Source organism: Sander lucioperca, chromosome 9, assembly GCF_008315115.2.
Source record: "Sander lucioperca isolate FBNREF2018 chromosome 9, SLUC_FBN_1.2, whole genome shotgun sequence".
NCBI lineage: Eukaryota > Metazoa > Chordata > Actinopteri > Perciformes > Percidae > Sander > Sander lucioperca.
In genome coordinates, this window is record NC_050181.1 from 27112583 (window position 1) to 27140085 (window position 27503).

Sequence of the window (27503 nt, forward strand, 5' to 3'; positions counted from 1 at the left end):
TGCCCAAATGCCTTGAATGCAGCACCTTATAGCCTTATAATAAACCCTGAACTCTAAACTATTTACTGCTTTTCTGTTTCAGAGGTTTCTATTCTTCCACCATCACCACCATCTCATCTACCATCAGCTTCTGTCCCGTCTCAGTACCAAGTGAAGTTGTTCTGTCTGATGTACACAGAGCTGATAGTGAAGAGTCTGGTGTACTGCTGTGGACTCTCTCTGCTGATGATCCTCAGAAACAAGGGACCGTCCACCAACTGAACACATGCTGACTGACTGTTTTCTGCTCGCCTTTTCTCGCCATCAAATCTCATCAATTCATCTCATTTATCACTTTGATCAGTATTAACAAATATCAATTATGACATGTTGCATCCTAAACATACTTATACATATATTTTTGATCTATATCATATATGTATATATACATATATTTTTTTTATTTGATACTGATTATTTCTACTTTAAATTGTGACTTGTATATTGATTAGAGAAAGTCAGTGATCATTACGCAAGCAATAATTTATTTAGAAAAATACGTTTCGGTCTTAGACCTTCATCAGGTAAATTCCTGATCTGATCTGAATTCTGATCTGCTACTTTTGATCATATCCTACGCACCTGCCCGACAAAAGAGGTGTGAAAAAAAAGCTTTCCTACATTGACTTGTATATTGGTAGAAAATGAATGTGAATCATCAGCTGGCTGCTGATATTTGATAGTGTATAGTATTTTTTTAGTTCTTGTTTTTTTTTTAATACATTATGCAAAGCTTTGTCAAATTCTTTCATTGTTACGTTCTCAATAAACTGAAGAATCTAAAGTTTCTATGTTTTATAATAACCCTCATTTTTATGAATTTGATTTAAATGATCAGAAACAGAAACGTCATTGGTCGTGTATGTTGACACCTACAAGTGATTTGGAAGATATGAATATAAGCAAACAGCTAAACAAAGATAAAACATATATACACACAGCTGTTATATATAAATCAGTAGTAATATTATCCTTTCCCACACCTTCCCAATATGTGGTATTGTGTTGAAGTATTTTCTGCTTCATTGGATATCGATAGAGAGAAACAGGAAAGGCAGGGTAGAGAGGGGATGACATGCAGCCAAAGGAAGGGAACCCAGGACGCTTGATACATGGTGCTGCACTTTACAAGGAGAGGTACCGGGACGCCCCCATTTGTTGTATCATGTTAACATGATAACATGGACGCTCTAGTTGGGCTTGAAGATGAGATGCAGATGTTTTTTTGAGGGGGCAAAACAACAAGATGACTTTGTGGTTGTTGTTTTGTCGCTCTGATCAATGATAACAGATGTACCGCATGTTTTTGTAAATACTGCGGTCAAGTTAAATACCGTAATGTATCATAATAAACAATAATGATACATTACTACACATTATTATACATAATTTCAACTGTTTTTTTTACTTTAGTAGTAAATTAATAATGATTCATGATTTAAGTCGAAAATATGAGAAAACACTGGCAAATACATACGTCCTTTTCATTTTTGCTGAAAAAGAAAGAAAAATAAATCTGTTTGCTTTATTCTTAAAAATAAGCAGAAATATAAAATTTAAACAGTGGATTTTTATTCTGTTTGTCTTTAGGCCTGCAGCACATGGTTGTTTATGTTTGTTTTTTATTCACTAAATATTTTTGAATATAAGTTATTATATATGAGACATTTTTCTCAAATTTTAAAAAGAGATTAAAGTTGTCAAAGCTGAAAACAAACTCAAGTTCCTGGAATGATTCTTTAACCAGAGTGTGATGGTTGTAACTGTCATTGTGTTGTTAACGTGAGAAAGGCTGCAGAGCAGAAACCCACACAGCCCGTCTGCTGCAGTAAAGGAAGTGGTGATTCGCTGTCAACAGTTTTTTATGATTTCTAATAACCACTGAGAACAGATTCATATCTGCTGCTGCTGGAAACACTCAGGAACTCCTCTTCCTCTCTGCAGCTGTGTGTCTTTTCTCTTGTGGTCTGGAAGCCTTTTTTTCCACTGAGCCCTCTACCCACACACAGTTTAACTGAGCCCAGAGAGCAACAATGATGACCCACCTGGAGGTCACGTCCATGGACTTTATTTATGGGGATTTTAGCCATCAAAGGTGAACTTTACAGTTTACACTTGGATTTGATGAGAGTCCTCATACCAACATGACAAACAACTCCAAAACAACACATTGAGTGTTTTCAGATCTGATGTCTCATTGGTTAATGTCTGCAATGCAAATAAGGCATATTCTTATTAAATATATGTTCATTTGCATACTGTACGTACAGTGTTGTACGAGTCAGACTTGGAATGATATCTGAACAAAGCCCGGTGTAAAAAAACTTCAGGATAAAGATAGGAATGAAAGTGTAAAGTTTGGTTTATGTAAGTTCTACTGAAGTGGAGATTTCTGGCTCAGAGTATTAGAACAAAACCTTTAAAGATAAGGATTTAAAATTGTTGACATGTTGATTACTCTACAGATAAATAAGTGTTAATATTTTAACTAATAGATATGACCATGAAACCTCCCCAGTTGATTACCTACATTAAGACAATTAGTTTTTTTATTACGATTTTTCTGAAATTTTGTGTTTAAATATGCAAAGAAGGCATTATCTAATGTTAACTTTTGCTGGATGTAGTCAAAGTCTACAGGCACAAATACAGAAAGTGTGGTAAAATAAACGTTTTCTTTCTGCTAGTCTTGAAGAAGACATGTTATGGAAGATAAAACGCCCAAAATCCAGTTGTAGCTTCAAAACAGCTCGCTCTGCTGTTTGTTCTTGAGTTCAAATAAAGGTGTTATCAGCGTAGAGCTTTACTCTTTATTATTTTAAGATACTTTAAAAGCCGGTAAAAATGTCTATGGACATTTCCTGTGCCACACCGCATGACCCCAGTGAATGTTAAGGCCTATTTATTTTTTTTAAATGTTATGATTACAAAAACCTGTGTCCCATACACCGCACGACCGTAGGTGTTACCAAGAAAGTCAACAGAACAGATGTGTCCTCGAGAAGACTCCAGCATGGAACACCCACACCTACTGATTTGTGTATAACAACTTTGTGCATATTTATTTCTTATCTTTGGTTTGCTGCTTATATTCATATCTTCCAACTCACTAATGGTCCAATGACGTTGATTCTGATTCTAATTATTTAAATGATATCCATAAAACAAGGATGTTTATAAAACACAGAAAATTGTATTTGTTTATTTACATTAATTAAGAACGTTGCACTGAAAGAATATGACAAAGCTGCCAAACTCTGCATAATGTATTACAGAGAAAAATGAGAACATAAACAATGTTATGATTATTCAAATTTTCTATCATTATACAAGTCACAATTAAAGTAGAAATAAACTAAGGTGTCAAAAAACACTGCATAGAATTTACACCTAGTATAGTCAGTCAGCATGTGTTCAGTTGGTGGACGGTCCCTTGTTTCTGAGGATCATCAGCAGAGAGAGTCCACAGCAGTACACCAGACTCTTCACTATCAGCTGTGTGTACAGCAGACAGAACAACTTCACCCTGCACTGAAACTGGAAGGACACTGACACACACACACACACGCACACACACACACACACACACACACACACACACACACACACACACACACACACACACACACACACACACACACAGAGACAGACACTGTTTCAGTATGTTCTACTATATATATATTTCATAAGAACATCTTCAGATTTTCATCAGTATAACTTGGACGTTTCCAGACGGGACAACCACCTTCACATAAAGACGGGGGTCGGCTACAATTTACATGAAAGTTCAAAGGCCCCTATTAAAAACAAACAAGTCAAATCTCTACCAAGCTTTTCAGTTATGGAGCCAGGACAGTGACTGTAAGTGTTGACATTGAAAACAGAAGCTGAAGTGTAAAAGGTTATTGAAGGAGAGTGAGCAGGTGATCTTACAGTCAGCTTCCTCCAGAGCTAGCTGGTCTGGTGGATCTCTCTCTGGAGGACAGGAGGCTGCTGGAGCTGGAACCTCTGAAACAGAAAAGCAGTGAATTTTGGAGTTGCAGTGACAAATGTCAGTCTTCTACTCTGTTCTCTTTCATAGCATCTCCACATGAAGCTGAATCACTGCTGAATACAATCAACAAGCCTTCATTAGGGTCAGCTCTGTGCGTTGCAAACAACAGTTTGCAAGGCTGTGGTAGAGATGCCAACTTTTTCAAAAAGGTGGTTGAAGGAAGGAATGTGAGAGGCTGTGTTCGCGCTGTCCAACAAGACGAAAACTTTGAAAATATATTTAGCATGGCTGCATGTAAATGGCAATATTACTGGAATATTTTCTTTCATTATTTAGCTATGTAAACAGCTTAGTCGGAATATTGTCTTTGTCGGAATAAGAGATTATACCGGAATATTAAGTGCACGTAAATGTAGTCAGTGCTGAACACAATCAGCAAGCCTTCATTACCTTGTTCTGTGTGGGCCTCCACTCCTCACCACGGGCTTCACTACCGGCTCATCTGAAGTTTGACAACAGCAACAAGCAGCACAGACACACATTCACACAGTCAACAGCAGCTTACAGCACTGCATTCAGTCTGATCCTGGAAACTACATGGACTCTGATCACTAAACTACTCATCAATACAGCACAAAGTTCACTACATATACTGTATTCACCTTCATATCAAACACACGGATCATCTCATGTCAGCACGTCTTATATGGAGACTAAAGACAATTATGGACGCACATTATGGATTAATGTACAAAGTCTATTCACTATAATTATTATTACTAACATAATATAGTGGTGACATTTTCCTTCATTGAATGGACAATTTCTTTCTATATTATAATAAATAACATTTACTTTCACAAGTAATACTTGAGCAATTTAGAGTTATTACAATCTATAACATATTTTAATATATATTGAAACTACACAATTCATAAAAAATTTAATTTTTAACAACAATGTTCACGTTTATACACAACTACAATAAAATGTTCAACTGTAAGTGTTGCCCCATGGCCCGGGGCAAGTAAATTTACATTTTTATTTTAAACGTATGCGGTCAAAAACGGTCTTTGGTGTCCCCAATGTCTCCTCCCAGGCACCGCGGCAATGGTTATGTTTAGGGTTAAGGTTAGGGTTAGCTGCCTGGAAGGCGCCGTTGGAGGCAAAAAACACCATTGAGCGTCAAAAATAGATAGAAATCACTGTCTCTCCGATAAGTTAAGTAATTGTAACGATATATGATTTTTTTAAATAATAGCCTCCACTTTCAGTATGAACTTTAAAGGAACACGCCGACTTATTGGGAATTTAGCCTATTCCCAATTACCCGTAACCCCAAGAGTTAGATAAGTCCATACATACCCTTCTCATCTCCGTGCATGCTGTAACGCTGTCTGACAGCCACAGTGGCAGCAGCCAATCACAGAAAATGCAGGTGAATGGTTCCAACAATCCTACTGCTCCGTATTGTGACAAAAGTGACAAAATAACGCCAACATTTTCCCACGGAGATGAGAAGGGTATATATGGACTTGTCTAACTCTTGGGGTTACGGTGAATAAGCTAAATTCCCAATAAGTCGGCGTGTTCCTTTAACTCATCTATGACACTGTTCATGATGTGTTTATAAATTGTATATAAAGATCAAATATAACAATTCATTTGAGAATTAGTCCATATGTTAATCATCAAATACTATTTATAGTAAAAGTGCACTAAGATACATATATACATGTTTGTGCTGTTAAATATCATCGTGTATCATATATATAAATTATTATGCATAAGGTATATTTATTGTAATCATATTCAGTATCTCTGTCTTCATGTATAAATATATCTTCCACTAAAAGACAAAAGTATAAAAATACAATAACTTTAAAAATATTTTATTAATTATCCTAAACAAAATTATTACAGTTATACTCATTACAAAATACATTTACTGACCTACATTAGATTATGTTTAACATCATATATTTTCTTATTCCTGTTTAACTGAGAGGATCAAATACTATATGTTTCTAACATTTTATCAAACTTTGTGTGTTTGATATTTAAACATGTTTTCAGGAACTATGAACCTTTTTATGTAACAATAGCTGCATGGCTGCAAGAATTCTCTTCTAATGATGAAAAAACTAACATGTGAAGCCTGAAGCAGCAGAAATTCATTAAAACACATTTCAAACTTGATCAATAAAACAACTGAAGGAAATGAATGTTTATTCTTACCTGATACAATCAGTTTAGTTCCAGAGCCAAAGATCCAGTAGATCAATTTGCCTCTCACAGTGAAACTGAGTGATACAAAAACCTGTCAGCTGTTGAATGTGTCTGCTGAGGTGAACCAGTCCAAATTATTAACCAGTATCATATTCCAGCTCCATGATGTGTTTCTCTAATGTTCATATTAACATGACTGTCTCTTCTTTTATGTCCTTTTTAGACCCACTAGCAGAGTGTCTCTGTGGATCGTTGGTTCAGACGTTCATGTTCCTCAGAGGATGAATCCTACTGACTTTGATACGTTTTTATCCAGTAACATCATCAGCTCACATTTTTATATTCTCCATTACTATAAAATTATGTCTGTGTGTTGCAATGTAGTCTTGTTTTTATCTGAAGTAGAAAGAGTTGTGATCCTCCTACTTTTTAAATAATTACTGAACTTAACGTCGGAAATTTAATCATTCATTCAAAGTGATTTCAGTGTTTGGATGAATATATATAGGGTTTGACATTAATATAATTATACTTTGTTTTAAAACCTTCAAACATCTTCAATCCATATTCTGTCACATGTTGTCATTAGACATTTCTATGTTGATTGACAGTTTATAAGACATCTTAAAATCTGTATAAATATTATTAGTAATATATTACTCAATAATAGCATTACTGCGCAACACTGTTTGTGACTCTGGCTGAGATGGAGGTGAAATATGTGAACCTGGGCTGTGGTTTACTGATCTCTTCCTGTCACAAACACTGTTTGACATCTGTTCATCTGGAGGTTTTTGTTCAGGCTGCAGGGAGACTTTCTCACTGTGGGAAGCAAACCTCCCACAGGAGCAGTAGTAGGTGGCTGAATGATTGGGTTTAACCTTCTGGATCTGCAACGCACAGCCGTTCTGTTCATTTACAGCTGAGAAATCATCTTTCTGAGGATGATTGTATCTCTCCTTATCTATGACACCATTCCTCTTGGCAATATCAAGACTATCTGTGAATGTTTCTGTGTCTCTCTTCTGGTACCAGAATACATAACTTTCGTCACACTGCTCAGTGCCTTCACAGCTGAAGGAGACGTCTCCACCAACTCTCCTGGTCAATGTTAAATCATCTTGAATCAGCTGTGTTGCCATGGCAGCCAGCGCTGTAGAGAAACAGACAGGTAGATGAAGGTGAGTGTGAGCCAGTGTTTGTTAAAGGTGGAGTTTGTTGGCTCCTGATTGGCTGGAAACACTCACCTGAACACAGACAGCACAGAGCAGCAGCTGGGAGGAAAAGCATTTAGTTCAGTGGTGTTTCCTCTGGTGAACCTGGGGAGAAGTGGAGCTCTGATGCAGCTGAGGCCAAACAAGGACGAGCTGTGAGATCAGACGAGGGCCACGTGGTTTCTAACAGCTCCTCACATCTCCCATCAGCCCTTGCTGGGGTACTTTTGAAAGATTAGATCGTGTTGTTCGTCAAACTAAGCAATTCTGTTTGTGTTAAATCTTCTGTTATGGAAAAAATAAGCTGAAGGTTTTATGATCATGGTTTTCAGGTATTTTTCTAAATGATTATAGTTTCCCAGACAACACTGGAAATACAAAACTCCTGAACTATGACCTTAACCCGTAAACGTCCCGGCACATTTCTGTAATTTAATTGATATTAGACATAAAAGCTCTTCCAAACACAGCATCACTAATGTATTTTGTATCCTGTTCAGTCTCTTCATTAAAGCTACGTGATGTTTCACTGAGTGAAATATTTGAATGGAACATTTCTACATGACTGCTGGATCATTTTAGACACATTTCACCAACATCCAGCTGAACAGATTTGGTATTTTTGTAAAATTTGGGATCTCCACTAGAATCTAAAATAAATTCCAGAGGGTTAGTTTGTAAAGACGAAGCCACCGGAGGGTTCAGAAGAGTTCAATCCAGGTGTCGTCCTCATATCTGAAGCAGTGGTTCCAGTGCTGCTCTCTGGAAGGAGCTCATGGCTCTGATATATTTGCTGTGTCTGAAACTGGTGGTATTCAGACAGAGGTGGGGGCCAACAAGTCCTCCAAATGAAATGACAGAATATATATTTTGTAACTGACCTTTAAAACGACACAGAAGTGTTTTATGATCTGAGGAAACATCATGTGTCTGTGAAGAATGAATCTGTTTTATGATGTGAGACCACTATAGTTCAGGTTTGGTTAGACACCAACAAGACTTAGTTAGTTTCAGGGAAAGATCCTGTTTGGGTTCAAGTAAGCTTTTTTTTTTAGGTTACGGGGAATTTGTCATCATGGTTGAATAATATTAGACAGTTTTGTAGAATAATTAATACATTATACATAATCTTCATGTTGTTCCAACAGTTTTTTTTACTCTGAAGCCCTCACTTTGAACCTGTAGTTATCACCTCATACTAGGGCTGCACAATATGAGGAAGATGTTAAATTCTGATTATTCTGATTGATGTTTCAAATGCGATATGATTCACGATATTGGAGGGAATTATCCATTTTTTGGATCATCATTCTCATTTTCATTAAAACACAGTCATGTTGTGTGATTTTTGCAAGAATCTGTACCAAACAAAGATGTTTTCCTTTAGTCTGTAGGGTAGGATTTGTAGGCCCAGGACGTCTCTGCATCTCTCAGTTCTTTTAAATCAAAGCTAAAGACCTATCTTTTTGATGTTGCCTTTCTTTAAATAACTGTTCATTTCTTATACTGAAGTTGCATTGTTGACAATATACATAGATTGTCATTGACATAGATTGTCATACAGACAATCTATATAAGCATATAAAGAGAAATTCCTATTTTATATATTTAACTGTTTTAACTGCTCTTTAATGTTTAATTTCTTATACTGCACTGTAACTTTTATTCTCATATTTTATCTGTTTTTAATTTTTTAATCTGTTTTCATGTAAAGCACTTTGAATTGCCCTGTTGCTGAAATGTGCTATACAAATAAAGCTGCCTTGCCTTGCAGCCCCACAATACTTCACTCAGAATGGTTAGACACATATTTTGCCTTTAACAAATATTGCCCCCCCCCCCCGCGATTTGGATATTGCTCTAGTCCATATTGTTGTTGGTGTTGTTGGTGAAATGTGTCTAAAATGATGCTGCAGTCATGTAGAAATTTTCCATTCAAATATTTCACTCAGTGAAACATCACGTAGCTTTAATGAAGAGACTGAACAGGATACAAAATACATTAGTGATGCTGGGTTTGGAAGAGCTTTTATGTCTAATATAAATGAAATTACAGAAATGTGACCGGGACGTTTACAGGTTAAGGTCATAATTCAGGAGTTTTGTATTTCCAGGGTTGTCTGGGAAACTATATTCATTTAGAAAAATACCTTAAAACCATGAACGTAAAACCTTCAGCTTCTTTTTCCATAACAGAAGATTTAACACAAACAGAATTGCTTAGTTTGACTAACAACACAATCTAATCTTTCAAAAGTACCACAGCAAGGGCTGATGGGAGATGTGAAGACCTGTTAGAAACCACGTGGTCCTCGTCTGATCTCATAGCTCGTCCTTGGCCTCAGCTGCATCAGAGCTCCACTTCTCCCCAGGTTCACCAGAGGAAACACCACTGAACAAAATGCTTTTCCTCCCTTCTGCTGCTCTGTGCTGTCTGTGTTCAGGTGAGTGTTTCCAGCCAATCAGGAGCCAACAAACTCCACCTTTAACAAACACTGGCTCACACTCACCTTCATCTACCTGTCTGTTTCTCTACAGCGCTGGCTGCTATGGCAACACAGCTGGATCAGGATGATTTAACATTGACCAGGAGAGTTGGTGGAAAAGTCTCCTTCAGCTGTCGAGGCACTGAGCAGTGTGACAGTAATTATGTATTCTGGTACCAGAAGAGAGACACAGAAACATTCACAAGGATTCTGTATATTAGGAGGGTTACTGGTGTCATAGAGAAAGAGAGATACAATCATCCTCAGAAAGATGATTTCTCAGCTGTGAATAAACAGAATGGCTGTGAGTTGCAGATCCAGAAAGTTAAACTCGATCATTCAGCCACCTACTACTGCTCCTGTTTGAAGTATGATCCCCACAGTGAGAAAGTCTCCCTGCAGCCTGAACAAAAACCTCCAGATGAACAGATGTCAAACAGTGTTTGTGACAGGAAGAGATCAGTAAACCACAGCCCAGGTTCACATATTTCACCTCCATCTCAGCCAGAGTCACAAACAGTGTTGGGCAGTAACACATTACTAAGTAATATTACTGTTATATTATTTCCCCAGTAATGAGTAGTGTAAGGTATTACAATTTCCAAAACAGTAATTATATTACATGTATTAATCCAGTTAGGAAGTAATATAGTAACATAACAAGTACAATAACTAATTAGTTTTAATAAGTAATATGTAAGGTAATACTGTTTTAAGTAGTAATAACTAACAAGTAACTGATTCCACTTCCTGAGTAAGTTGTCTAACACTGGTCACAAACACACTGAACTGAGCTGAAGTTTCTTTTCTTAACAACACAGAGAAACAATAATAAAAGATCTACAACAGAAATTAAAGCTGCAAGCAGCGATGGATGGGCCCTCGTTTCTCTGCGCGTGTCGGGGTTACCAGGGTTGGCCGCTTCTTGCGACCGTGCATTTGCGCGGCACTCAGACACTTCAAATCGTCACCAATGAAAAGGGAACTCCCTGCTGAGTTCAACAATACCTCACACAAGACTCTACGTCATACAGTTCATTAGCTGTGACAGAGTGCGTGGCCAAAGCATAGGGGGCGGGGCAAACCTTTACCAATTAAAAAGAAAGTCTCTGCTGAGTTCAATGATACCTCACATAAGACGCTACCTTAAATGGGTCACCAGTTATGAAAGGGGGCGTGATTTAAGCATAGGGGGGCAGAACAAACCATCACCAATGAATAAGGAACTCTCTGCTGAGTTCAATGATACCTCACACAAGGGTCTACCTTAAACGTTTAAAATGTTATGAAAGGGGGCGTGGCTTAAGCATAGGGGGCCGGCCAAACCTTCATCAATGAAGAAGAACGTCTCTGCTGAGTTCATTGATACCTCACATAAGACTCTACCTTAAACGGGTCAACAGTTATGAAAGGGGCGTGGCTTAAGCATAGGGGGCGGGCCAAACCATCACCAATGAAGAAGGAACTCTGTGCTGAGTTCAATGACACCTCACACAAGACTCTACCTTAAATGGGTCACCAGTTATGAAAGGGGGCGTGGCTTAAGCATAGAGGGCAGGGCAAATCATGACCACTGAAAAAGGACGTCTCTGCTGAGTTCAACGACACCTCACACAAGGGTCTACCTTAAACGGTTCAAATGTTATGAAAGGGGGCGTGGCTTAAGCATAGGGGGCGGGCAAAACCATCACCAACGAAGAAGGAACTCTCGAGCCAATTGGACAATGTACACTCAAGTTACACCCACTTCCTGTTGTGATGGCGAAATGCACAAAATGGCCGCCCCTCCACGGCCACGCCCTATGACGAAAAGTTTTTCTTTTAACAACTTTTCATCTTTAATGTCTTAAGATGGCACAGACCAAATTTGAAGTTGATCAGATGAAATCTCTAGGAGGAGTTTGTTAAAGTACGACGTGGAAATGGCCAAAATTGCACTAATTTCAAACTTTGAAATCAAAATGGCGGACTTCCTGTTGGGTTTAGGGTATGGCTCCAATGACGTTTTTTTGTACATCTTGACATGTTACATATGGTTACCAACGTTTGTGAGTCTACATTAAACGCACTGCAGGGGCTCAGTTTCTTTAACTTTGTAGGGGGCGCTAGCGGGCCATTTTTGTGCGCGTATTCCCGAAACCCTTAAAATACGTAAATTTCCACCAGATGTGATGCAACCGCCAATTTTGGTGAGTTTTTGAATATGTTAAGACCCTCAAAAAGCCAATTCATTTGCAGAAAATAATTCCTTCAATTTCAATAGGGCCTTCCCCGCTGTCGGCGTTCGGGCCCTAAATATTACAAATAATTAAATTAACTAGAAAATGCTTTTCCTGCAGAAAATGTGTGCGAATACTGAATAGCTAAATTGCTAAAGCTAAACTGGATTAATAGCTTAAATCCGTAAGAAGAAAGTAAAATAGTGAGGATAGCTGGAAAGTATGAATGGTTTTAATTAACATCATTAAAATGTTGATTAACACCACTAATGTATAAAAGATGTGGAATATTTAAAGGGTTTTAAAATTGTTGGCTTGAAAGGTTCAACGATGCCAAACGATGTAGAACATTGTGAGGTCTGAATTTATTTTCTAACTGAAATTATGAATGAGTATGTACATGAGTATGTATGTATGTGAGTACTTACAAATACTGTGAGAAACACTGATGAAAATGCAGAAATATGAAGAAATTGTTTGAAAAATCTCAAATGCATTACACTGCACTGTTGAAGAACTTGGAAGTTGAAATGTAAAATTGTCAGTTGGAAGCTGAACTACATTACGTTAATAAGCTAAGAGCTGAAATACATTGATAGAAAACTGGAAGCTAAACTAAACTTCAGTTCAAATACATTGAGTAAAAACGCTGAAAGTATAAATACTTTGTATTATTATCAGACATATCCATTGCATAGAACAAACAAGCATGACCCTAAAGAGCTGAGAGGTGAATATATTGCCTGAAAAGAAGCGGGCTATATACATGGATGAAATCACAAATGACACTATGTGTTTTTGTGTGTGTGTGTGTGTGTGTGTGTGTGTGTGTGTGTGTGTGTGTGTGTGTGTGTGATAAAAGTACCTGACAACATTATTGATCTCAGGATGTCACTTTTTGTCCAAAGACAGCGGTGTGGAGACAGGAACCCCACTCGAGAAAAAGGCCTTCAGGATGTCTGTTGATTCGGAGGAGGCTACAGAAATCATAGGCTCCTGTTATCTAAAGGTTTGTCAGTGCCATGGCTCAATATTTAACAAATTTCGACAATGTGGATGAGGTCGTTATAATTGGATGGCTGCCTGTATTAATTTGAGCCAGAGTAGGCTATCTATGGATAGTAATAATAAAGAAAAGAATAAAAATACTGTGAATGCTGTTGAATCAGCATTCACACAATAATACAAATATATGTATGTACATGTGATAAAAACATAAATAATTCCTTTTTGAAAAGCAGTTCCTGATTACAATCATTTAGACAAAATAGGCAAAATGATGAAAACAAAAAAAGCTTCAACATTTAAAGATTAAAATCCTCTGATTTGACCTGCTGCAGGAATAAAGTCTGTTCCTCCTCACAATGCTGATCTGCTCTTAATGCAAACACTTCCTGCAATAAAAGCTTTGCAGACACATTTCTAACATCACATGTTGGAAATAGGGCTGTAACGATATGCTTTATGAAACCAAAATCACGACAATCAGATCCACGAACCTGTGTCGTGGAGTGAGAAGGCAGAATCGCGACATACCCCTTCCAACTCCCAGAGTTATCCTTCCCGTCCAGATCCAATGCTACCACATCTTTAAATTATTTATCCCCCTTTTGTCGGGTAAATTTAGCTAACTGTAAAGATGGCTAAAATTGAGGCGCGGGGGGGGGGGGTCACCGCTAACGGAGGTGTAACGTTACAAATGGCCGCTGTTCTGACTCGGGTGCCTGGGTCTGTTTCCCGACGGTTCAGTAAACTGCTGTTAGCGTCCTTAGCACTGGAGTTAAGTGGTAACCGGGTTTGGATTGTTGCTGGCTGGCTGCTAGCTGGCTGGGGGCTGACTGTGGATGTGTCCCGGGGACTGTTGTCAGCTCTCATCCCGACTGAAGCCTTGCAGCGCCGGGAGAGTGAGGCAGACAGACAGGGGTGTGCTAGCTGACTAAATTACCATTAGATTAGTCGTCTATACAGTTAACCTTACTGATGAATTTGTGGGTTAGCCCAGAGGTAACCGTGGTCAAAACAATCATACTAAAAATAGCTGAGCATGTTGAACGATGTTGTAATCTTATGTTACCCACCAAGAATTAGCTAACGTTATAGACCAAGCATTAGCATCAGCTACTTGTCAACCAGCACCTTTACAGTAGGCACCAAAGCACTTTTCCTCTTCGGTCCCCCTACAGGTTGGAAGAGGTATTGTCCATTACTGTTACCATTACCATTATTCTTATGTCTCCTTCAAACGTTAATGACGTTAAGGAACAAAAGAATCTTTGGTGTTGGATCAATCGATATTGAAATCAGTCAATATCAATAAATAAGGTCTCTGTTGTATTATGTTGCAAAGTGGCATGTAATCAATGACAAAACAATGCCATTTGGCAAAAAAAAGTTGTATTATGTTTACAAACCCCCCCCCCCCCCCAAAAAACAAAAAGGACATAGAATTAGAGACAGTCATGTTAATATGAACATTAAAGAAACATATCATGGAGCTGGAATATGATACTGGTTAATAATTTGGACACATTCAACAGCTGACAGGTTTTTGTATCACTCAGTTTCACTGTGGGAGGCAGAGGGTACTACTACATCTTTGGCTCTGGAACTAAACTGATTGTATCAGGTAAGAATAAACATTAATTTCCTTCAGTTGTTGTATTGAACAAGTTGAAAATGTGTTTTAATGAGTTTCTGCTGCTTCAGGCTTCACATGTTAATTTTTTCATCATTAGAAGAGAATTCTTGCAGCCATGCAGCTATTGTTACATAAAAAAGTAAATTATATGATTATTATTATTATTATTATTATTATTATTATTATTATTATTATTATTATTATTATTATTATTATTATATGTTAATTTCCCCTTTAGGGAATAAGATAAGTATTTTTGTTATGTAGCAGTTTTTGTTTTTTACATTTCATATATATCATAAAAATCGCTTTTACATTTGACGCTTTTCCCCCCAGTACTACCAACTCATACAATGAGTTTTACACTTATTCTTGGAAGTCATGGACACTAAACCTAATTTTTGAGTTTAAAAAGCAGAAATATGCTATGAAATTGAATAAAACACCCAAAATTAATTGAAAGTAGTGCACTGCTCCTTCGTTTTCCTTAAGAAGAGTGTTACATGGAACCATCCATGTTCATTTTTGGCAATTTGGTTGAAAGAAACCCAAATTTCGGATATAGATATTTTTTGAAAATGGGTCAAATTTGACCCGAAGACAACAGGAGGGTGAACACATCATGGACAGTGTTATGAATGAGTTAAGATGAGTTTTGTTAAACTATCAAATCTAATTGCAATAATAAACCGGAGAGACAGTTGTTTCTATCTGTAATTAGTTGGAGCGCAGACATTTACAAAAAAATAAAAGACTTTTTTGTTGTTGTTGTTATATTAACTTCCCAATGTGGGGTTTTACTTGCCCCGGGCCATGGAGCAACCCTCAGTATTGGACATTTCATTGCAGTTGTGTATAAAAATATATGCCATGTTTTATAAATTGTGTATTTTAATATATATTAACATATATATTATATACATTGTAATAATTAAAAAAATCTAAAGTATTGAATGTGAAGGTAAATGTTATTTATAATATAATATAGAAAGAAATTGCCTATTCTATGAAGGAAAATGTCATCAATATATTAAATAAGTAATAATAATTTTGGTAAATTGACTTTGTACATTGACATGAAGAATTGCCAAATCCATAATTGTCTTTAGTCTCCATATAAGACGTGCTGACATGAGATGATCCGTGTGTTTGATATGAAGGTGAATACAGTATATGTAGTGAACTTTGTGCTGTATTGATGAGTAGTTTAGTGATCAGAGTCCATGTAGTTTCCAGGATCAGACTGAATGCAGTGCTGTAAGCTGCTGTTGACTGTGTGAATGTGTGTCTGTGCTGCTTGTTGCTGCTGTCAAACTTCAGATGAGCCGGTAGTGAAGCCCGTGGTGAGCGTGTACCCAGCAGCATCCAGAGCCCACCTGGAGGGGAAGAGCTCCCTGCTGTGTCTGGCCTCAGCCATGTTTCCTCCTCTGGTCCAGTTGTCCTGGAAAAGACAAAAGGAGAATGGTCCTCTGGAGGATCTGCTCCCTGCTGAGGGAGAGCAGCTGGTGATCAGAAAGTCGGCATGCACCGCCGCCATCTTGCTGATCCATCAGCAAGAGAAAAGGAAATATAAATACCGCTGCTACGTCCGGCACGAGGGGGGACCAGTGGAGGCCGAAACACAACAAGGTAATGAAGGTTTGGTGACTGGGTTCAGCACTGACTACGTTTACGTGCACTTAATATTCCGGTATAATCTCTTATTCCGAAAAAGACTAAGATGTTTACATAGCTAAATAATGAAAGAGAATATTCCAGTAATATTCCTGTTTACATGCAGCCGTGCAAAATCGGATATTTTCAAAGTTTTCGTCTGGCGATGGACTTGTTGGACCGCGCGAACACAGGCTCTCACTTTCCTTCCTTCCTCCATCTCTACCGCTGCCTTGCAAACTATTGCTTTTTGTACACCAATCATCGCAACAGTAGCATTTTTTGGCACGAGCGAAGCATGGGGGGGGCGGCAAGAGCACTTAAAGAAAAAAATACTCGTCGCCGTGAAGCAGTTTTCTATTATCTATAATTTCAACTCTAAACTATTCACTGCTTTTCTGTTTCAGAGGTTTCTACTCTTCCACCATCACCAACATCTCTTCCACCAGCAGCTTCTGTCCCGTCTCAGTACCTCAGTACAGTGGAGGCCCAAACAGTGGAGGCCCAAACAGAACAAGGTAATGAAGGCTTGGTGACTGTGTTCAGCAGTGATTTAGCTTAGAGAGAGAACAGAAGACTGACATTTCTGACTGCAACTCCAAACGTTTCACTTCTTTTCTGTTTCAGAGGTTTCTACTCTTCCACCATCAGCTTCTGTCCCGTCTCAGTACCAAGTGAAGTTGTTCTGTCTGCTGTACACACAGCTGATAGTGAAGAGTCTGGTGTACTGCTGTGGACTCTCTCTGCTGATGATCCTCAGAAACAAGGGACCGTCCACCAACTGAACACATGCTGACTGACTGTTTTCTGCTCACCTTTTCTCACCATCAAATCTCATAAATTCATCTAATTTATCACTTTGATCAGTATTGACAAATATCAATTATGACGTGTTGTAGTTGTCATCCTAAACATACGTATACATAAATATATTTCTGAAGTTACTAAGTGTGAATTGTGTGTAGTGTTATTTTAATACTATTTGATACTGATTATTTCTACTTTAAATGGTGACTTGTATATTGATAGAAAATGAATGTGAATCATCAGCTGTCTGGTAGATATTTTATAGTGTATAGTATTTTTGTGTTCTTCTTTCTCTTTAATACATTATGCAAAGCTTTGTCAAATTCTTTCATTGTTACGTTCTCAATAAACTGAAAAATCTAAAGTTTCTATGTTTTATAATAACCCTCATTTTTATGAATTTGATTTAAATGATCAGAAACAGAAACGTCATTGGCCGTGTATGTTGACACCTACAAGTGATTTGGAAGATATGAATATCAGCAAACAGCTAAACAAAGATAAAACATATATACACACAGCTGTTATATATAAATCAGTAGTCAATATTAATCCTTTCCACACACCTCCAATATTGGATGTGTTGTTGATGTATTCGCTTCCTTGATATGATAGAGAGAACAGGAAAGGCAGGGTAGAAGAGGCGATGACATGTCAGCAAAAGGACGGAAACACGCGAAGCTTGAACATGGTGCCTGCACTTTACAAGGAGAGTACCGGGACGCCCCATTTTGTATCCTGTTAACCTGATACATGGAAGCTCTCGTTGGGCTTGAAATGAGATGCAGAATGCTTTTTTGAGGGTGAAACAACAAAGGAGATGATTCTGTGTCTTTTTTGGTTTTTGTTGCCGATTTGATCAAAACTAGTCTTTCTGTAAAACTGCAGTCACGTTAAATACCGTAGGACTCCTATTATAATCTAGGTATTAGTATAATCATAATGATACATACTACACATCTTAAATGTACATCATTTAAATGTTTTGTGAATTTGGCTTTCGTAGTAAAGAATATGATTCATGTTCTTGAGTCGAAAATATGAGAAAACACTGGCCAAATACATACGTCTTTCTTTTTTGCTGAAAAGAAACATCAATTGCTTTATTGTTAAAAAAATAAGCAGAAAAGGGTTTCTGTATAGGTCAGGGGGTAGGTAGGGCCACAAGAGAGTTACTCCTCGCTTGCACGCCCGGTTAGACTCCAACTGCAGACTTTGTAAGTCATTCGTCCTCTCTCGCCCCTTTTCATCTCTTCAGCTATCTGGCAATGAAAAGCCTAAAAATGCCCCCCAAAAAATAAGCAGAAATATATTTTTTAAACATTGGATTTTTATTTTTATTTTAGTCTATAGGCCTGCAGCAAATGGATGTTTGTTTTTGTATGCACTAAATATTTAAAAACTGGTATTTAACTTTTTGAATATAAGTTATTATATATGAGACATTTTTCTCAAATTTTAAAAAGAGATGAAAGCTGAGAGAGTGAATACTGAGAGCTGAACTCAAACTCAAGTTCCTGGAATGATCCTTTAACCAGAGTGGATGGTTGTAACTGTCATTGTGTTGTTAATGTGAGAAAGGCTGCAGAGCAGAAACCCACACAGCCCGTCTGCTGCAGGAAAGGAAGTGGTGATTCGCTGTCAACAGTTTTTTATGATTTCTAATAACCACTGAGAACAGATTCATATCTGCTGCTGCTGGAAACACTCAGGAACTCCTCTTCCTCTCTGCAGCTGTGTGTCTTTTCTCTTGTGGTCTGGAAGCCTTTTTTCCACTGAGCCCTCTACCCACACACAGTTTAACTGAGCCCAGAGAGCAACAATGATGACCCACCTGGAGGTCACGTCCATGGACTTTATTTATGGGGATTTTAGCCCTCAAAGGTGAACTTTACAGTTTACACTTGGATTTGATGAAAGTCCTCATACAAACATGTCGAACAACTCCAAAACAACTCATTGAGTGTTTTCATATCTGATGTCTCATTGGTTAATGTCTGCAATGCAAATAAGGCATCTTCTTATTAAATAGTTTATTTTCATACTGTACTTACAATGTTGTACAAGTCAGACTCTGAATGATATCTGAACAAAGCCCGGTGTAAAACAAACTTCAGGATACAGATAGGAATGAAAGTGTAAAGTTTGGTTTATGTAAGTTCTACTGAAGTGGAGATTTCTGACTCAGAGTATTAGAACAAAACCTTTAAAGATAAGGATTTAAAAATGTTGACATGTTGATTACTCTACAGATAAATAAGTGTTAATATTTTAACTAATAGATATGACCATGAAACCTCCCCAGTTGATTATCGACATTAAGACAATTAGTTTTTTGTAATAATAGTTTTCTGAAATTTAGTGTTTAAATATGCAAAGAAGACATTATGTAATGTTAACTTTTGCTGGATTTAGGAGAATTCTACGGGCACAAATAAACAGTGTAGTAAAATAAACAATTTCTTTCTGCTAGTCTTGAAGAAGACATGTTACGGAAGATAAAAAGCCCCAAATCCAGTTGTAGCTTCAAAACAGCTCGCCCTGCTGTTTGTTCATGAGTTAAAATAACAGTGTCATCAGCGTAGAGCTTTACTCTATATTTTTTTAAGATAATTTAAAAGCCAGTAAAAATCTCTATGGACATTTCCTGTGCCTCACACACGCACAACCTCAGTGAATGTTAAGGCCTTTTTTTTTTTAAATGTTATGATTACAAAAACCTGTGTCCCATACACCGCACGACCGTAGGTGTTACGAAGAAACTCAACAGAACAGATGTGTCCTCGAGAAGACTCCAGCATGGAACACCCACACCTCCTGATTTGTGTATAACAGCTTTGTGCATATTTATTTGTTATCTTCGGTTTGCTGCTTCTATTCATATTTTCCAACTCACTAATGGGTCCAATAACGTTGATTGTGATTCTGATTATTTAAATGAAATCCATAAAACAAGGATGTTTATAAAACACAGAAACTTTTATTTGTTTATTTACGTTAATTATGAGTGTTACATTGAAAGAATTTGACATAGCTGCCAAACTCTGCATACTATATTAACTTTCACTGAAGTAACATTTTCAATGCAGGACTTTTACTGTAACAGAGTAGTTTTACTGTGTGGTATCAGTGAATGAAACTACTGTTGTTACTGAGTAGAACATTTCCTTCACACTGCTGCCCCCTAGTGTCTGCAACAACAAACTGATTCACACACACGGCCTTTACTGTAAGGGTGAATCTCAAGTCTCTTAGTTGATATCTCCTCGGTCCTCGCTCGAACTGGAAGTTGTTCTGGCTCTCCTTCATGAAGACCGTCTCAAAGTTCTTATTCCTGCTCAGAAGAGTGAAGATGTTGGAACAAGGATGAAGGATGGAGGATGGAGGGTGTAGGATGGATGGTGGAGGAGCGAGGTGTGAGGAGCGAGGAACGAGGATGGAGGATTGAATGGAATTTCATTACTGTTTTTTCTGCTTGGGTTGGAGATGCGATAACATTCTGAGTTTTATTTTATTTTATTAAATGTGTTTAAAATCTGTGAAAAATCAGCAGAACTCTGCGTCTGCAGATTCAGCGTGGCCCTGACGATCACATGTGACAAAGCAAAGATTACTTTCTTTATCAATTAATCTGCTGATTTGGTCTATAAACCATCAGATGAAAAGAGAAAGATGTCTCCATGACTTAAAATATTCTGTTTATTCAGTTTACTGTAAAACAAACTCAAATTTGAGACTTTGTGTTGCATTTGTGCTTGAAAATTACTAAAGCAATCAATTGATTATGAAAATAGTTGCAGATTGATTTTCTATTGATTGACTAGTCAATTAATGGACCAAATATTGCTGCTGCTGCTGTCAGGAATCAAACTTTGACTCTGACTTTGTAAAAACACACAACTGCTTCAAACTAGGTGTCATAGTTGTGTCTTTTCCTGTTTTATTTTATCAATTAATAATATAAACTTTATTTCAGACCCAGGGGGATCCATATCACAATAAAAAGAACACACAGAGTATAACATAAAACACAAAAACTTCCACAAAGTTCAATGTCTGACATACAGACATGTTGGCCAATGGTTCCACAGTCTGGAAGTAAATCTGACAGAACTGCGTACAGGGTTGGCCAAAACAGTCATCAAGTCATTTTCTGACTCCGATACCCTGCAAATAAATCTATACATCAGGTTAGGTAAAACAGCAGAGCAGGTAGGTACCCCGACACTGACCAACATATGGCTTGCACTGGAGCTTCTTGGAGCTCTCAGCAGCAGCCTCATGCTGTCATTATAAGCCACTATGAGTTTTCTAATGCTGCCTTGCTTATAACGACAACACAGGTAGGCAGTATACAAAGGTGTACAATACGCTCTGAACAGTGAGATCTTCACAGATACAGAGCACATGCTAAACTTACGACACAGCATGATCGCTTGAGCATACAGCTTCCGACGCTGCCTATAGATATCCTTATCATCAGACAGGTCATTTGCAATAATATGGCCCAAATATGTAATCTCACTGCACACCCCAAGTGCAGTGTCAGACAAACTGAAGTCAGGGAAGGTTGACTGTCTGTCTTCTCTACTCCTAATAATCATGATCTTACTCTTTTTGACATTGTATTTAATATCAAAATCAGCACCGTACTGTGTGCATATTCTCAGAAGCTGTTGGAGACCAGCACTATATGGGCTAAAAATGACCAAATCATCTGCGTACATAAGGTGATTAATTAGTGAGTCACCAACCCTACAACCTGTACCACATGCATTTAAAGTTAAAGACAAATCATTCATATACACATTAAAAAGAAAAGGAGAGAGAATTCCACCCTGGCGGACACCATTGGTCACTTGGAAGGGAATAGATGTAACATTCACCCATCTCACTCTCATTGTCTGATGCGAGTACCAATAAACCAAGATTCTTATTAAAAAACCAGGGACCCCACTTTTAGACAATTTAAAAAATAATTTCTCATGATTAACACGATCGAATGCTTTAGAAGCATCAATGAAGCACATGAACATTGTGGAATTTTGCCTATTTTATTTTTCTAAAATTTCCTTTAGTGCAAAAATACATAAATCAGTGCCATGCTTTCCTTTAAAACCAAATTGGTTATCGGTAGACAGGACGTACCTTTCAAGTCTACACAACAGAACTGTCTCCAGCACTTAGGACATAACACTGGCCAGAGCTATTGGCCTGTAATTATCTGACCTGTTCAGCTTCCCCACTTTATCTTTAATAACTGGTACTAGCACAACAGAGAGCATAGAATCAGGTAATGCTCCATGAACAAAACAACCTGTGTAGCACATAGCTACTAGAGGGCACAGTTTCTTACTGGCAAGTTTAAGATGTTCAGCTGTAATACTATCCAGACCACAGGCCTTATTATCTCTTAACTTCAATATTGCAATTTTGCAATTCTCAAGTTTTGCAATTATTCATAGTTTTTATTTCTTTCCAGAAGTCATTAACATTATTTTTTGCAGCTTCCATGCCAGTGAATCTGACCTCATAGTGTTTTCATTTCTTTTAATATAACGAAGTGCATATTTAAATCTAGCATTAGTGCATTTCTTATTCTCAAACAAGGGGCCAAGCCTGCTTTTGCCTGACTCTGCCCATTTTTTAAAAGCATTTCGGGCCTCTGCATGGAGCTCCTCTACATGATCTTTCCAACCTGACTTAGCATTGCACACTTTTGTCCTATGTTTAAACAGAGGCCTGCTCGAGATACCGAGAGACTCCACAATAGCCTCATACAGGGAACATAAATCCTTACAGTGTTGTACATTCTTACAGTTCATATCCCAACACAATAAGGCATCTTTTGGGACCTTAATATTACCCAACAGAGCATCACAATGACTGAAATATTCATTAAGATCTTTCTTAGACAATTTGGACCAATTTATTTTCCCTACATCAATGCCGTTATCCACAGGCAACAACACTGGTACATTGCCTGTGTTCAACACCATGAGAAAGGGTATATGGTCCGTAGTAGCCAGATCATAATCAATCTCCATCATATCGATGGAGTCATGGGCATGCACTGTACAAAGGCAGTGGTCCAGCCAGGAAGTAGAGTGCCAGGCCTCGCTGCTATAAGTATAGCTATCATTCGGCAATAGTACCTTACTAGCTAAAATCAATCCACTGTCTGAACAAAACTGCATGAAATGATTACCAAATAAAGAGTAGGCATCAGATACATCAGCATTCATGTCACCAACAACATAGATGCAGGTAGAAGAATTGTCCTGAATAAAAGACATGATAAATGCCAATCTACTGAGGTACTCATCCTCATTTTGTATGCACTCATATGGCGTATAGACATTTAAAATTATTATCTTCCTATCATTACAACACAGCTCAAGCCCAATAGCCCAGTCAACTCCCAATCTTATAACATCAACCAACTGGTCATATTTTTTATTCCACATCGTGGCTAATTGTTGGATTTCCACGGGACAGTTGTTTTAAGGGACCCTTAAACCCTTTTTGTGACCTTCTTTCACAACAACGCTCCACTGTGAGGACTGTTGTGATCGTGGCGATGTTACTGCTACATCCAGGAGCTCCCGTTGTTGAGCAGAGCCCACCAGCCCCTTCACCTCTCCGCGTGAGAGGTGCCCCTCTCGTGTTGCGCCAGCAGACCCAGGGTCGCAGGCCGATGTGCGGTGCGTCTCCACCGCTGTCACACGGCGATCAATGGCAGCAACAATTGCCCCCAAGTTCTCACCCACTTCTGCCTGCATTTCCAATGCCTTCCTCAGGCCAGAGACTTCTTGGCTCAGCTGCTCCACTCGGCTAAGCAGCGCCGAGGCGTCCATATTGCCAAACCCGACAGGTGGCAGTTCATCCAAGTAATGTGAAACAAACCGCGGAATATTTTCACCACACTCATGTAGAACCCTCAGACAGGCCTTGATATTATTCACATCCTTCTGTGGGCCTTTGTGTGCAATACAGCGTAGTGTGGTATCCGGGCATACATCAAACAAAAACCGTTTGGACTCCTCAATCCACTTAGATGAAAAGTTGTTTGTTGCCAACAAAACAATTTCATCATGGCTGAGTGTATTCATTTTAACCACGGTAAAGTTTAACAGTTCATCTTCCACTATCACCTTCCCATTGTCCGTTTTGTAGATTGCTGGTTTTGTACGGGGGCAAGCCGAGCCTCCACCAGCGGCACCCGCCATACACATTCCCTGTGTTCCTGTTTCCTTGTTATTGTTCATGGTTATGTTTTCCCCGTGTTCTTTCTGTGTTCTCTCTTTTGTTTTCCTACTTCCATCCTTGTGTATGTTTTCATGCTTCAGTTTCCTGTTTTACTTCATCATGTCTGTTTCTCCTGTGTCATGTCTTGTTCTACTTCCTGCCTTGTGTGTTTTACCTCCTTTGTGATTGTCTGTCCACCTGTTCATGAGCCCTCATGTCACCTGTACCTCGTTACTACCCTCGTTATCTTGTGTATTTAGTCTCTGTGCTTTCTTTATCTGATCATTGTCATTACGTGTCTTTTCCTGCATCTGTAGTTTTGTTCCTAGTGTTTTTGGATTTTGTTTTTGCCAGTTTTAGACCTGCTTGCTTCAGGACCAGTGGCGGCGCCAGAGATGTTCTTTTGCTGGTGCTTTGGGGTTGCTGGACGTTTCAGTGAGGGTGCTCTGAAATTTTGAGTTTCCCTTGAGACAAATAGCCTAACATTACACACACACTCACGCAGATGCTCACCCACCGCCGGTTTACTAAGCAAGCGAACGAGAGAGATTGATTTAAAGTTGCCGATACTACAGCACCATAGAACTCTGATTAGCCCACCAAACATATTTCAAATACCAGCCAACATGCCAGGTTCACACAATCATTACTGCAGCTCTCATACATTGGCTCAGAAGAGTAATCAGCAGGCCAAATACACCACACATAGCCAAGCACACACATAAAAACACACGCATGTATCCTCACACAGTTTTCACACTTGCACACCTGGTCAAAATAATGTAGTCATATCTGTAGTGACTTAATATATCTAAATAAGCCACTGAGGGCAAACATGGTTTCTGGGCAAAAAAAATAAACCAATGTCCAGTGCGCTGTATAACTTTAGATTCTCTGATCCATTTATTCACATTTCTGTAAAACACATGTTCACTGTAATGCTCTTCTACGAGACAGAGATAAGAGTAAAGTTCTTGCATGGACCCCTATCAGCTGACTCTCCCACTGTGGCCTGGCTGTGTGACCCCCTGGTCTAATGTCATGTACAGCAGGGTGACGTCTGGTCTAATGTCATGTACAGCAGGGTGACGTCTGGTCTAATGTCATGTACAGCAGGGTGACCCCTGGTCTAATGTCATGTACAGCAGGGTGACGTCTGGTCTAATGTCATGTACAGCAGGGTGACGTCTGGTCTAATGTCATGTACAGCAGGGTGACGTCTGGTCTAATGTCATGTACAGCAGGGTGACGTCTGGTCTAATGTCATGTACAGCAGGGTGACGTCTGGTCTAATGTCATGTACAGCAGGGTGACGTCTGGTCTAATGTCATGTACAGCAGGGTGACGTCTGGTCTAATGTCATGTACAGCAGGGTGACGTCTGGTCTAATGTCATGTACAGCAGGGTGACGTCTGGTCTAATGTCATGTACAGCAGGGTGACGTCTGGTCTAATGTCATGTACAGCAGGGTGATGTTAAGCATCTTCAGCAGCAATCACGGCCGTGGTCAGGTCGTCTTTCTCCGGCCGCTTTCCATCGTCCCGGTTGGTGACAAGTTCACCATATCTCTCAGGGTGTTTTCACACATGAAAGTCCGAACCAAGGTCCGGACCAAGGTTCATGTTTTTGTTACATTGTCTACATTTGATCCGGTAAGTTTTGGTTTCACACTGCAGTTATGCAAGCGCACTAAAGATCTATACGTGAGAAAACTACGTCCTGCCGTCATCACATACGTGAGCTGCGTCTCCAGATACTTATAATTGATTGGTTTGTAGACGGGCTTCCTCGTCCTCTCGTATCTTCTCTCTGTGTCAGAGTTTATTCAGCTGACTGCTGCTCTCCCCTACTGCCGCGGCTCTTTTTGTTTTGTTGTGATGTTGAGGAGCAAGACACGGGAACTTTCTTTCTGGAGCATTTATTCAGAGACAAACGGAAACCTACACTGTACATTTACTACCACTTAACAAATAAACTGCTGATGTATTCTCTGCTCTGATAGCCGACAGCTGTCTGCTCTGAACGCATTCACCGTCACTCTCTCATGTAGTCTACACACTAAGCACCGAGCTATTCCTTAAAGGAGCTTCCCCCGTCTTGTAACACAAGGAGAGCCTGCCAGAGCTTCTTGTATTTGGTCCGAAGGTCCGAACCATCCAAAAAATGCTTTCACACTATAAACGAACCGGACCACCTCTTTTTATCGGACCAAAATTTGGTCTTTTGATCCGGACCGTGGTCCGGGGGAGGTTTCACACCTCTAATTTTGGTTCGGATCAAACAAAAAAGTCCGAAAGTCCGGACCAAATGAGGTATGTGTGAAAACGCCCTCAGTCTCATTTACAGATTTTGATGAAGTCTCCACACCTTGACGTTTAGGGAGTAAAAAACTATCCATTGCTAGCATTAGACTCACTCCTCTAATCCTAACCAAATATTGAGCTCTTCTTCTTCTGTGTGAATACGTTACTGCGGAAGTAAGGTCAAAAGTTCAATGTGTGCTGCACCCTTTGGCCCAATACGATCACGGTGTTTTTTTGTCTAAAAATAATTGGATTGTTTTATTAATGTATTTATTTATTTTTCTAATATAAATTATACTATTTACACGTTAACAATTTTTTTATTTATTTATAAATCAACCACAGCAATTTCTTGGGGTTGCTAAGGGGGAACTATGGCAATCCTAGGGGTAGCTACAGCACCCCCTAGCCCCTCCCTGGAGCCGCCTATGTTCAGGACACTTTTTGTTGTCGCTATTTTAATTTAATAAACCTTTAAAACCTTACGCTGCCTCCTCGTCTTAACTCTGCATTTTTGGGTCCAAGCCTGCACAAATCCTGACACTAGGCCTCTTAAACACACTCAGAAATGGAGATACAAGACAAGAACATTTCTGTACTTACAGGTTATCTCTTTAAAATGTTCCCCTAACAGTACAATATTGTTTTTTAAGAGGCCAGAACTGTACCTTTC

At 38.7% G+C, this 27503-nt stretch overlaps 1 protein-coding gene and 1 long non-coding RNA gene across 2 annotated transcripts in view; one reads left to right on the forward strand and one right to left on the reverse strand.

The window, feature by feature from the left end:
- The window catches only part of LOC116045243, a gene marked incomplete at its 5' end in the record, with an annotated part of 64987 nt that overhangs the window by 2444 nt on the left and 35040 nt on the right, over positions 1-27503 (forward strand). The window contains one exon of the mRNA XM_036005249.1: positions 16880-16990. Coding sequence (XP_035861142.1) covers positions 16880-16990 — 111 coding nt within the window. The remainder of the gene's footprint in view (positions 1-16879; positions 16991-27503) is intronic.
- On the reverse strand, positions 3523-6715 carry LOC118495878. Its single transcript, XR_004898318.1, has 4 exons — positions 6272-6715; positions 4484-4535; positions 3973-4047; positions 3523-3587 (listed from the first exon to the last, which is right to left on the reverse strand). It is a non-coding gene; the product is annotated as an uncharacterized LOC118495878 (long non-coding RNA).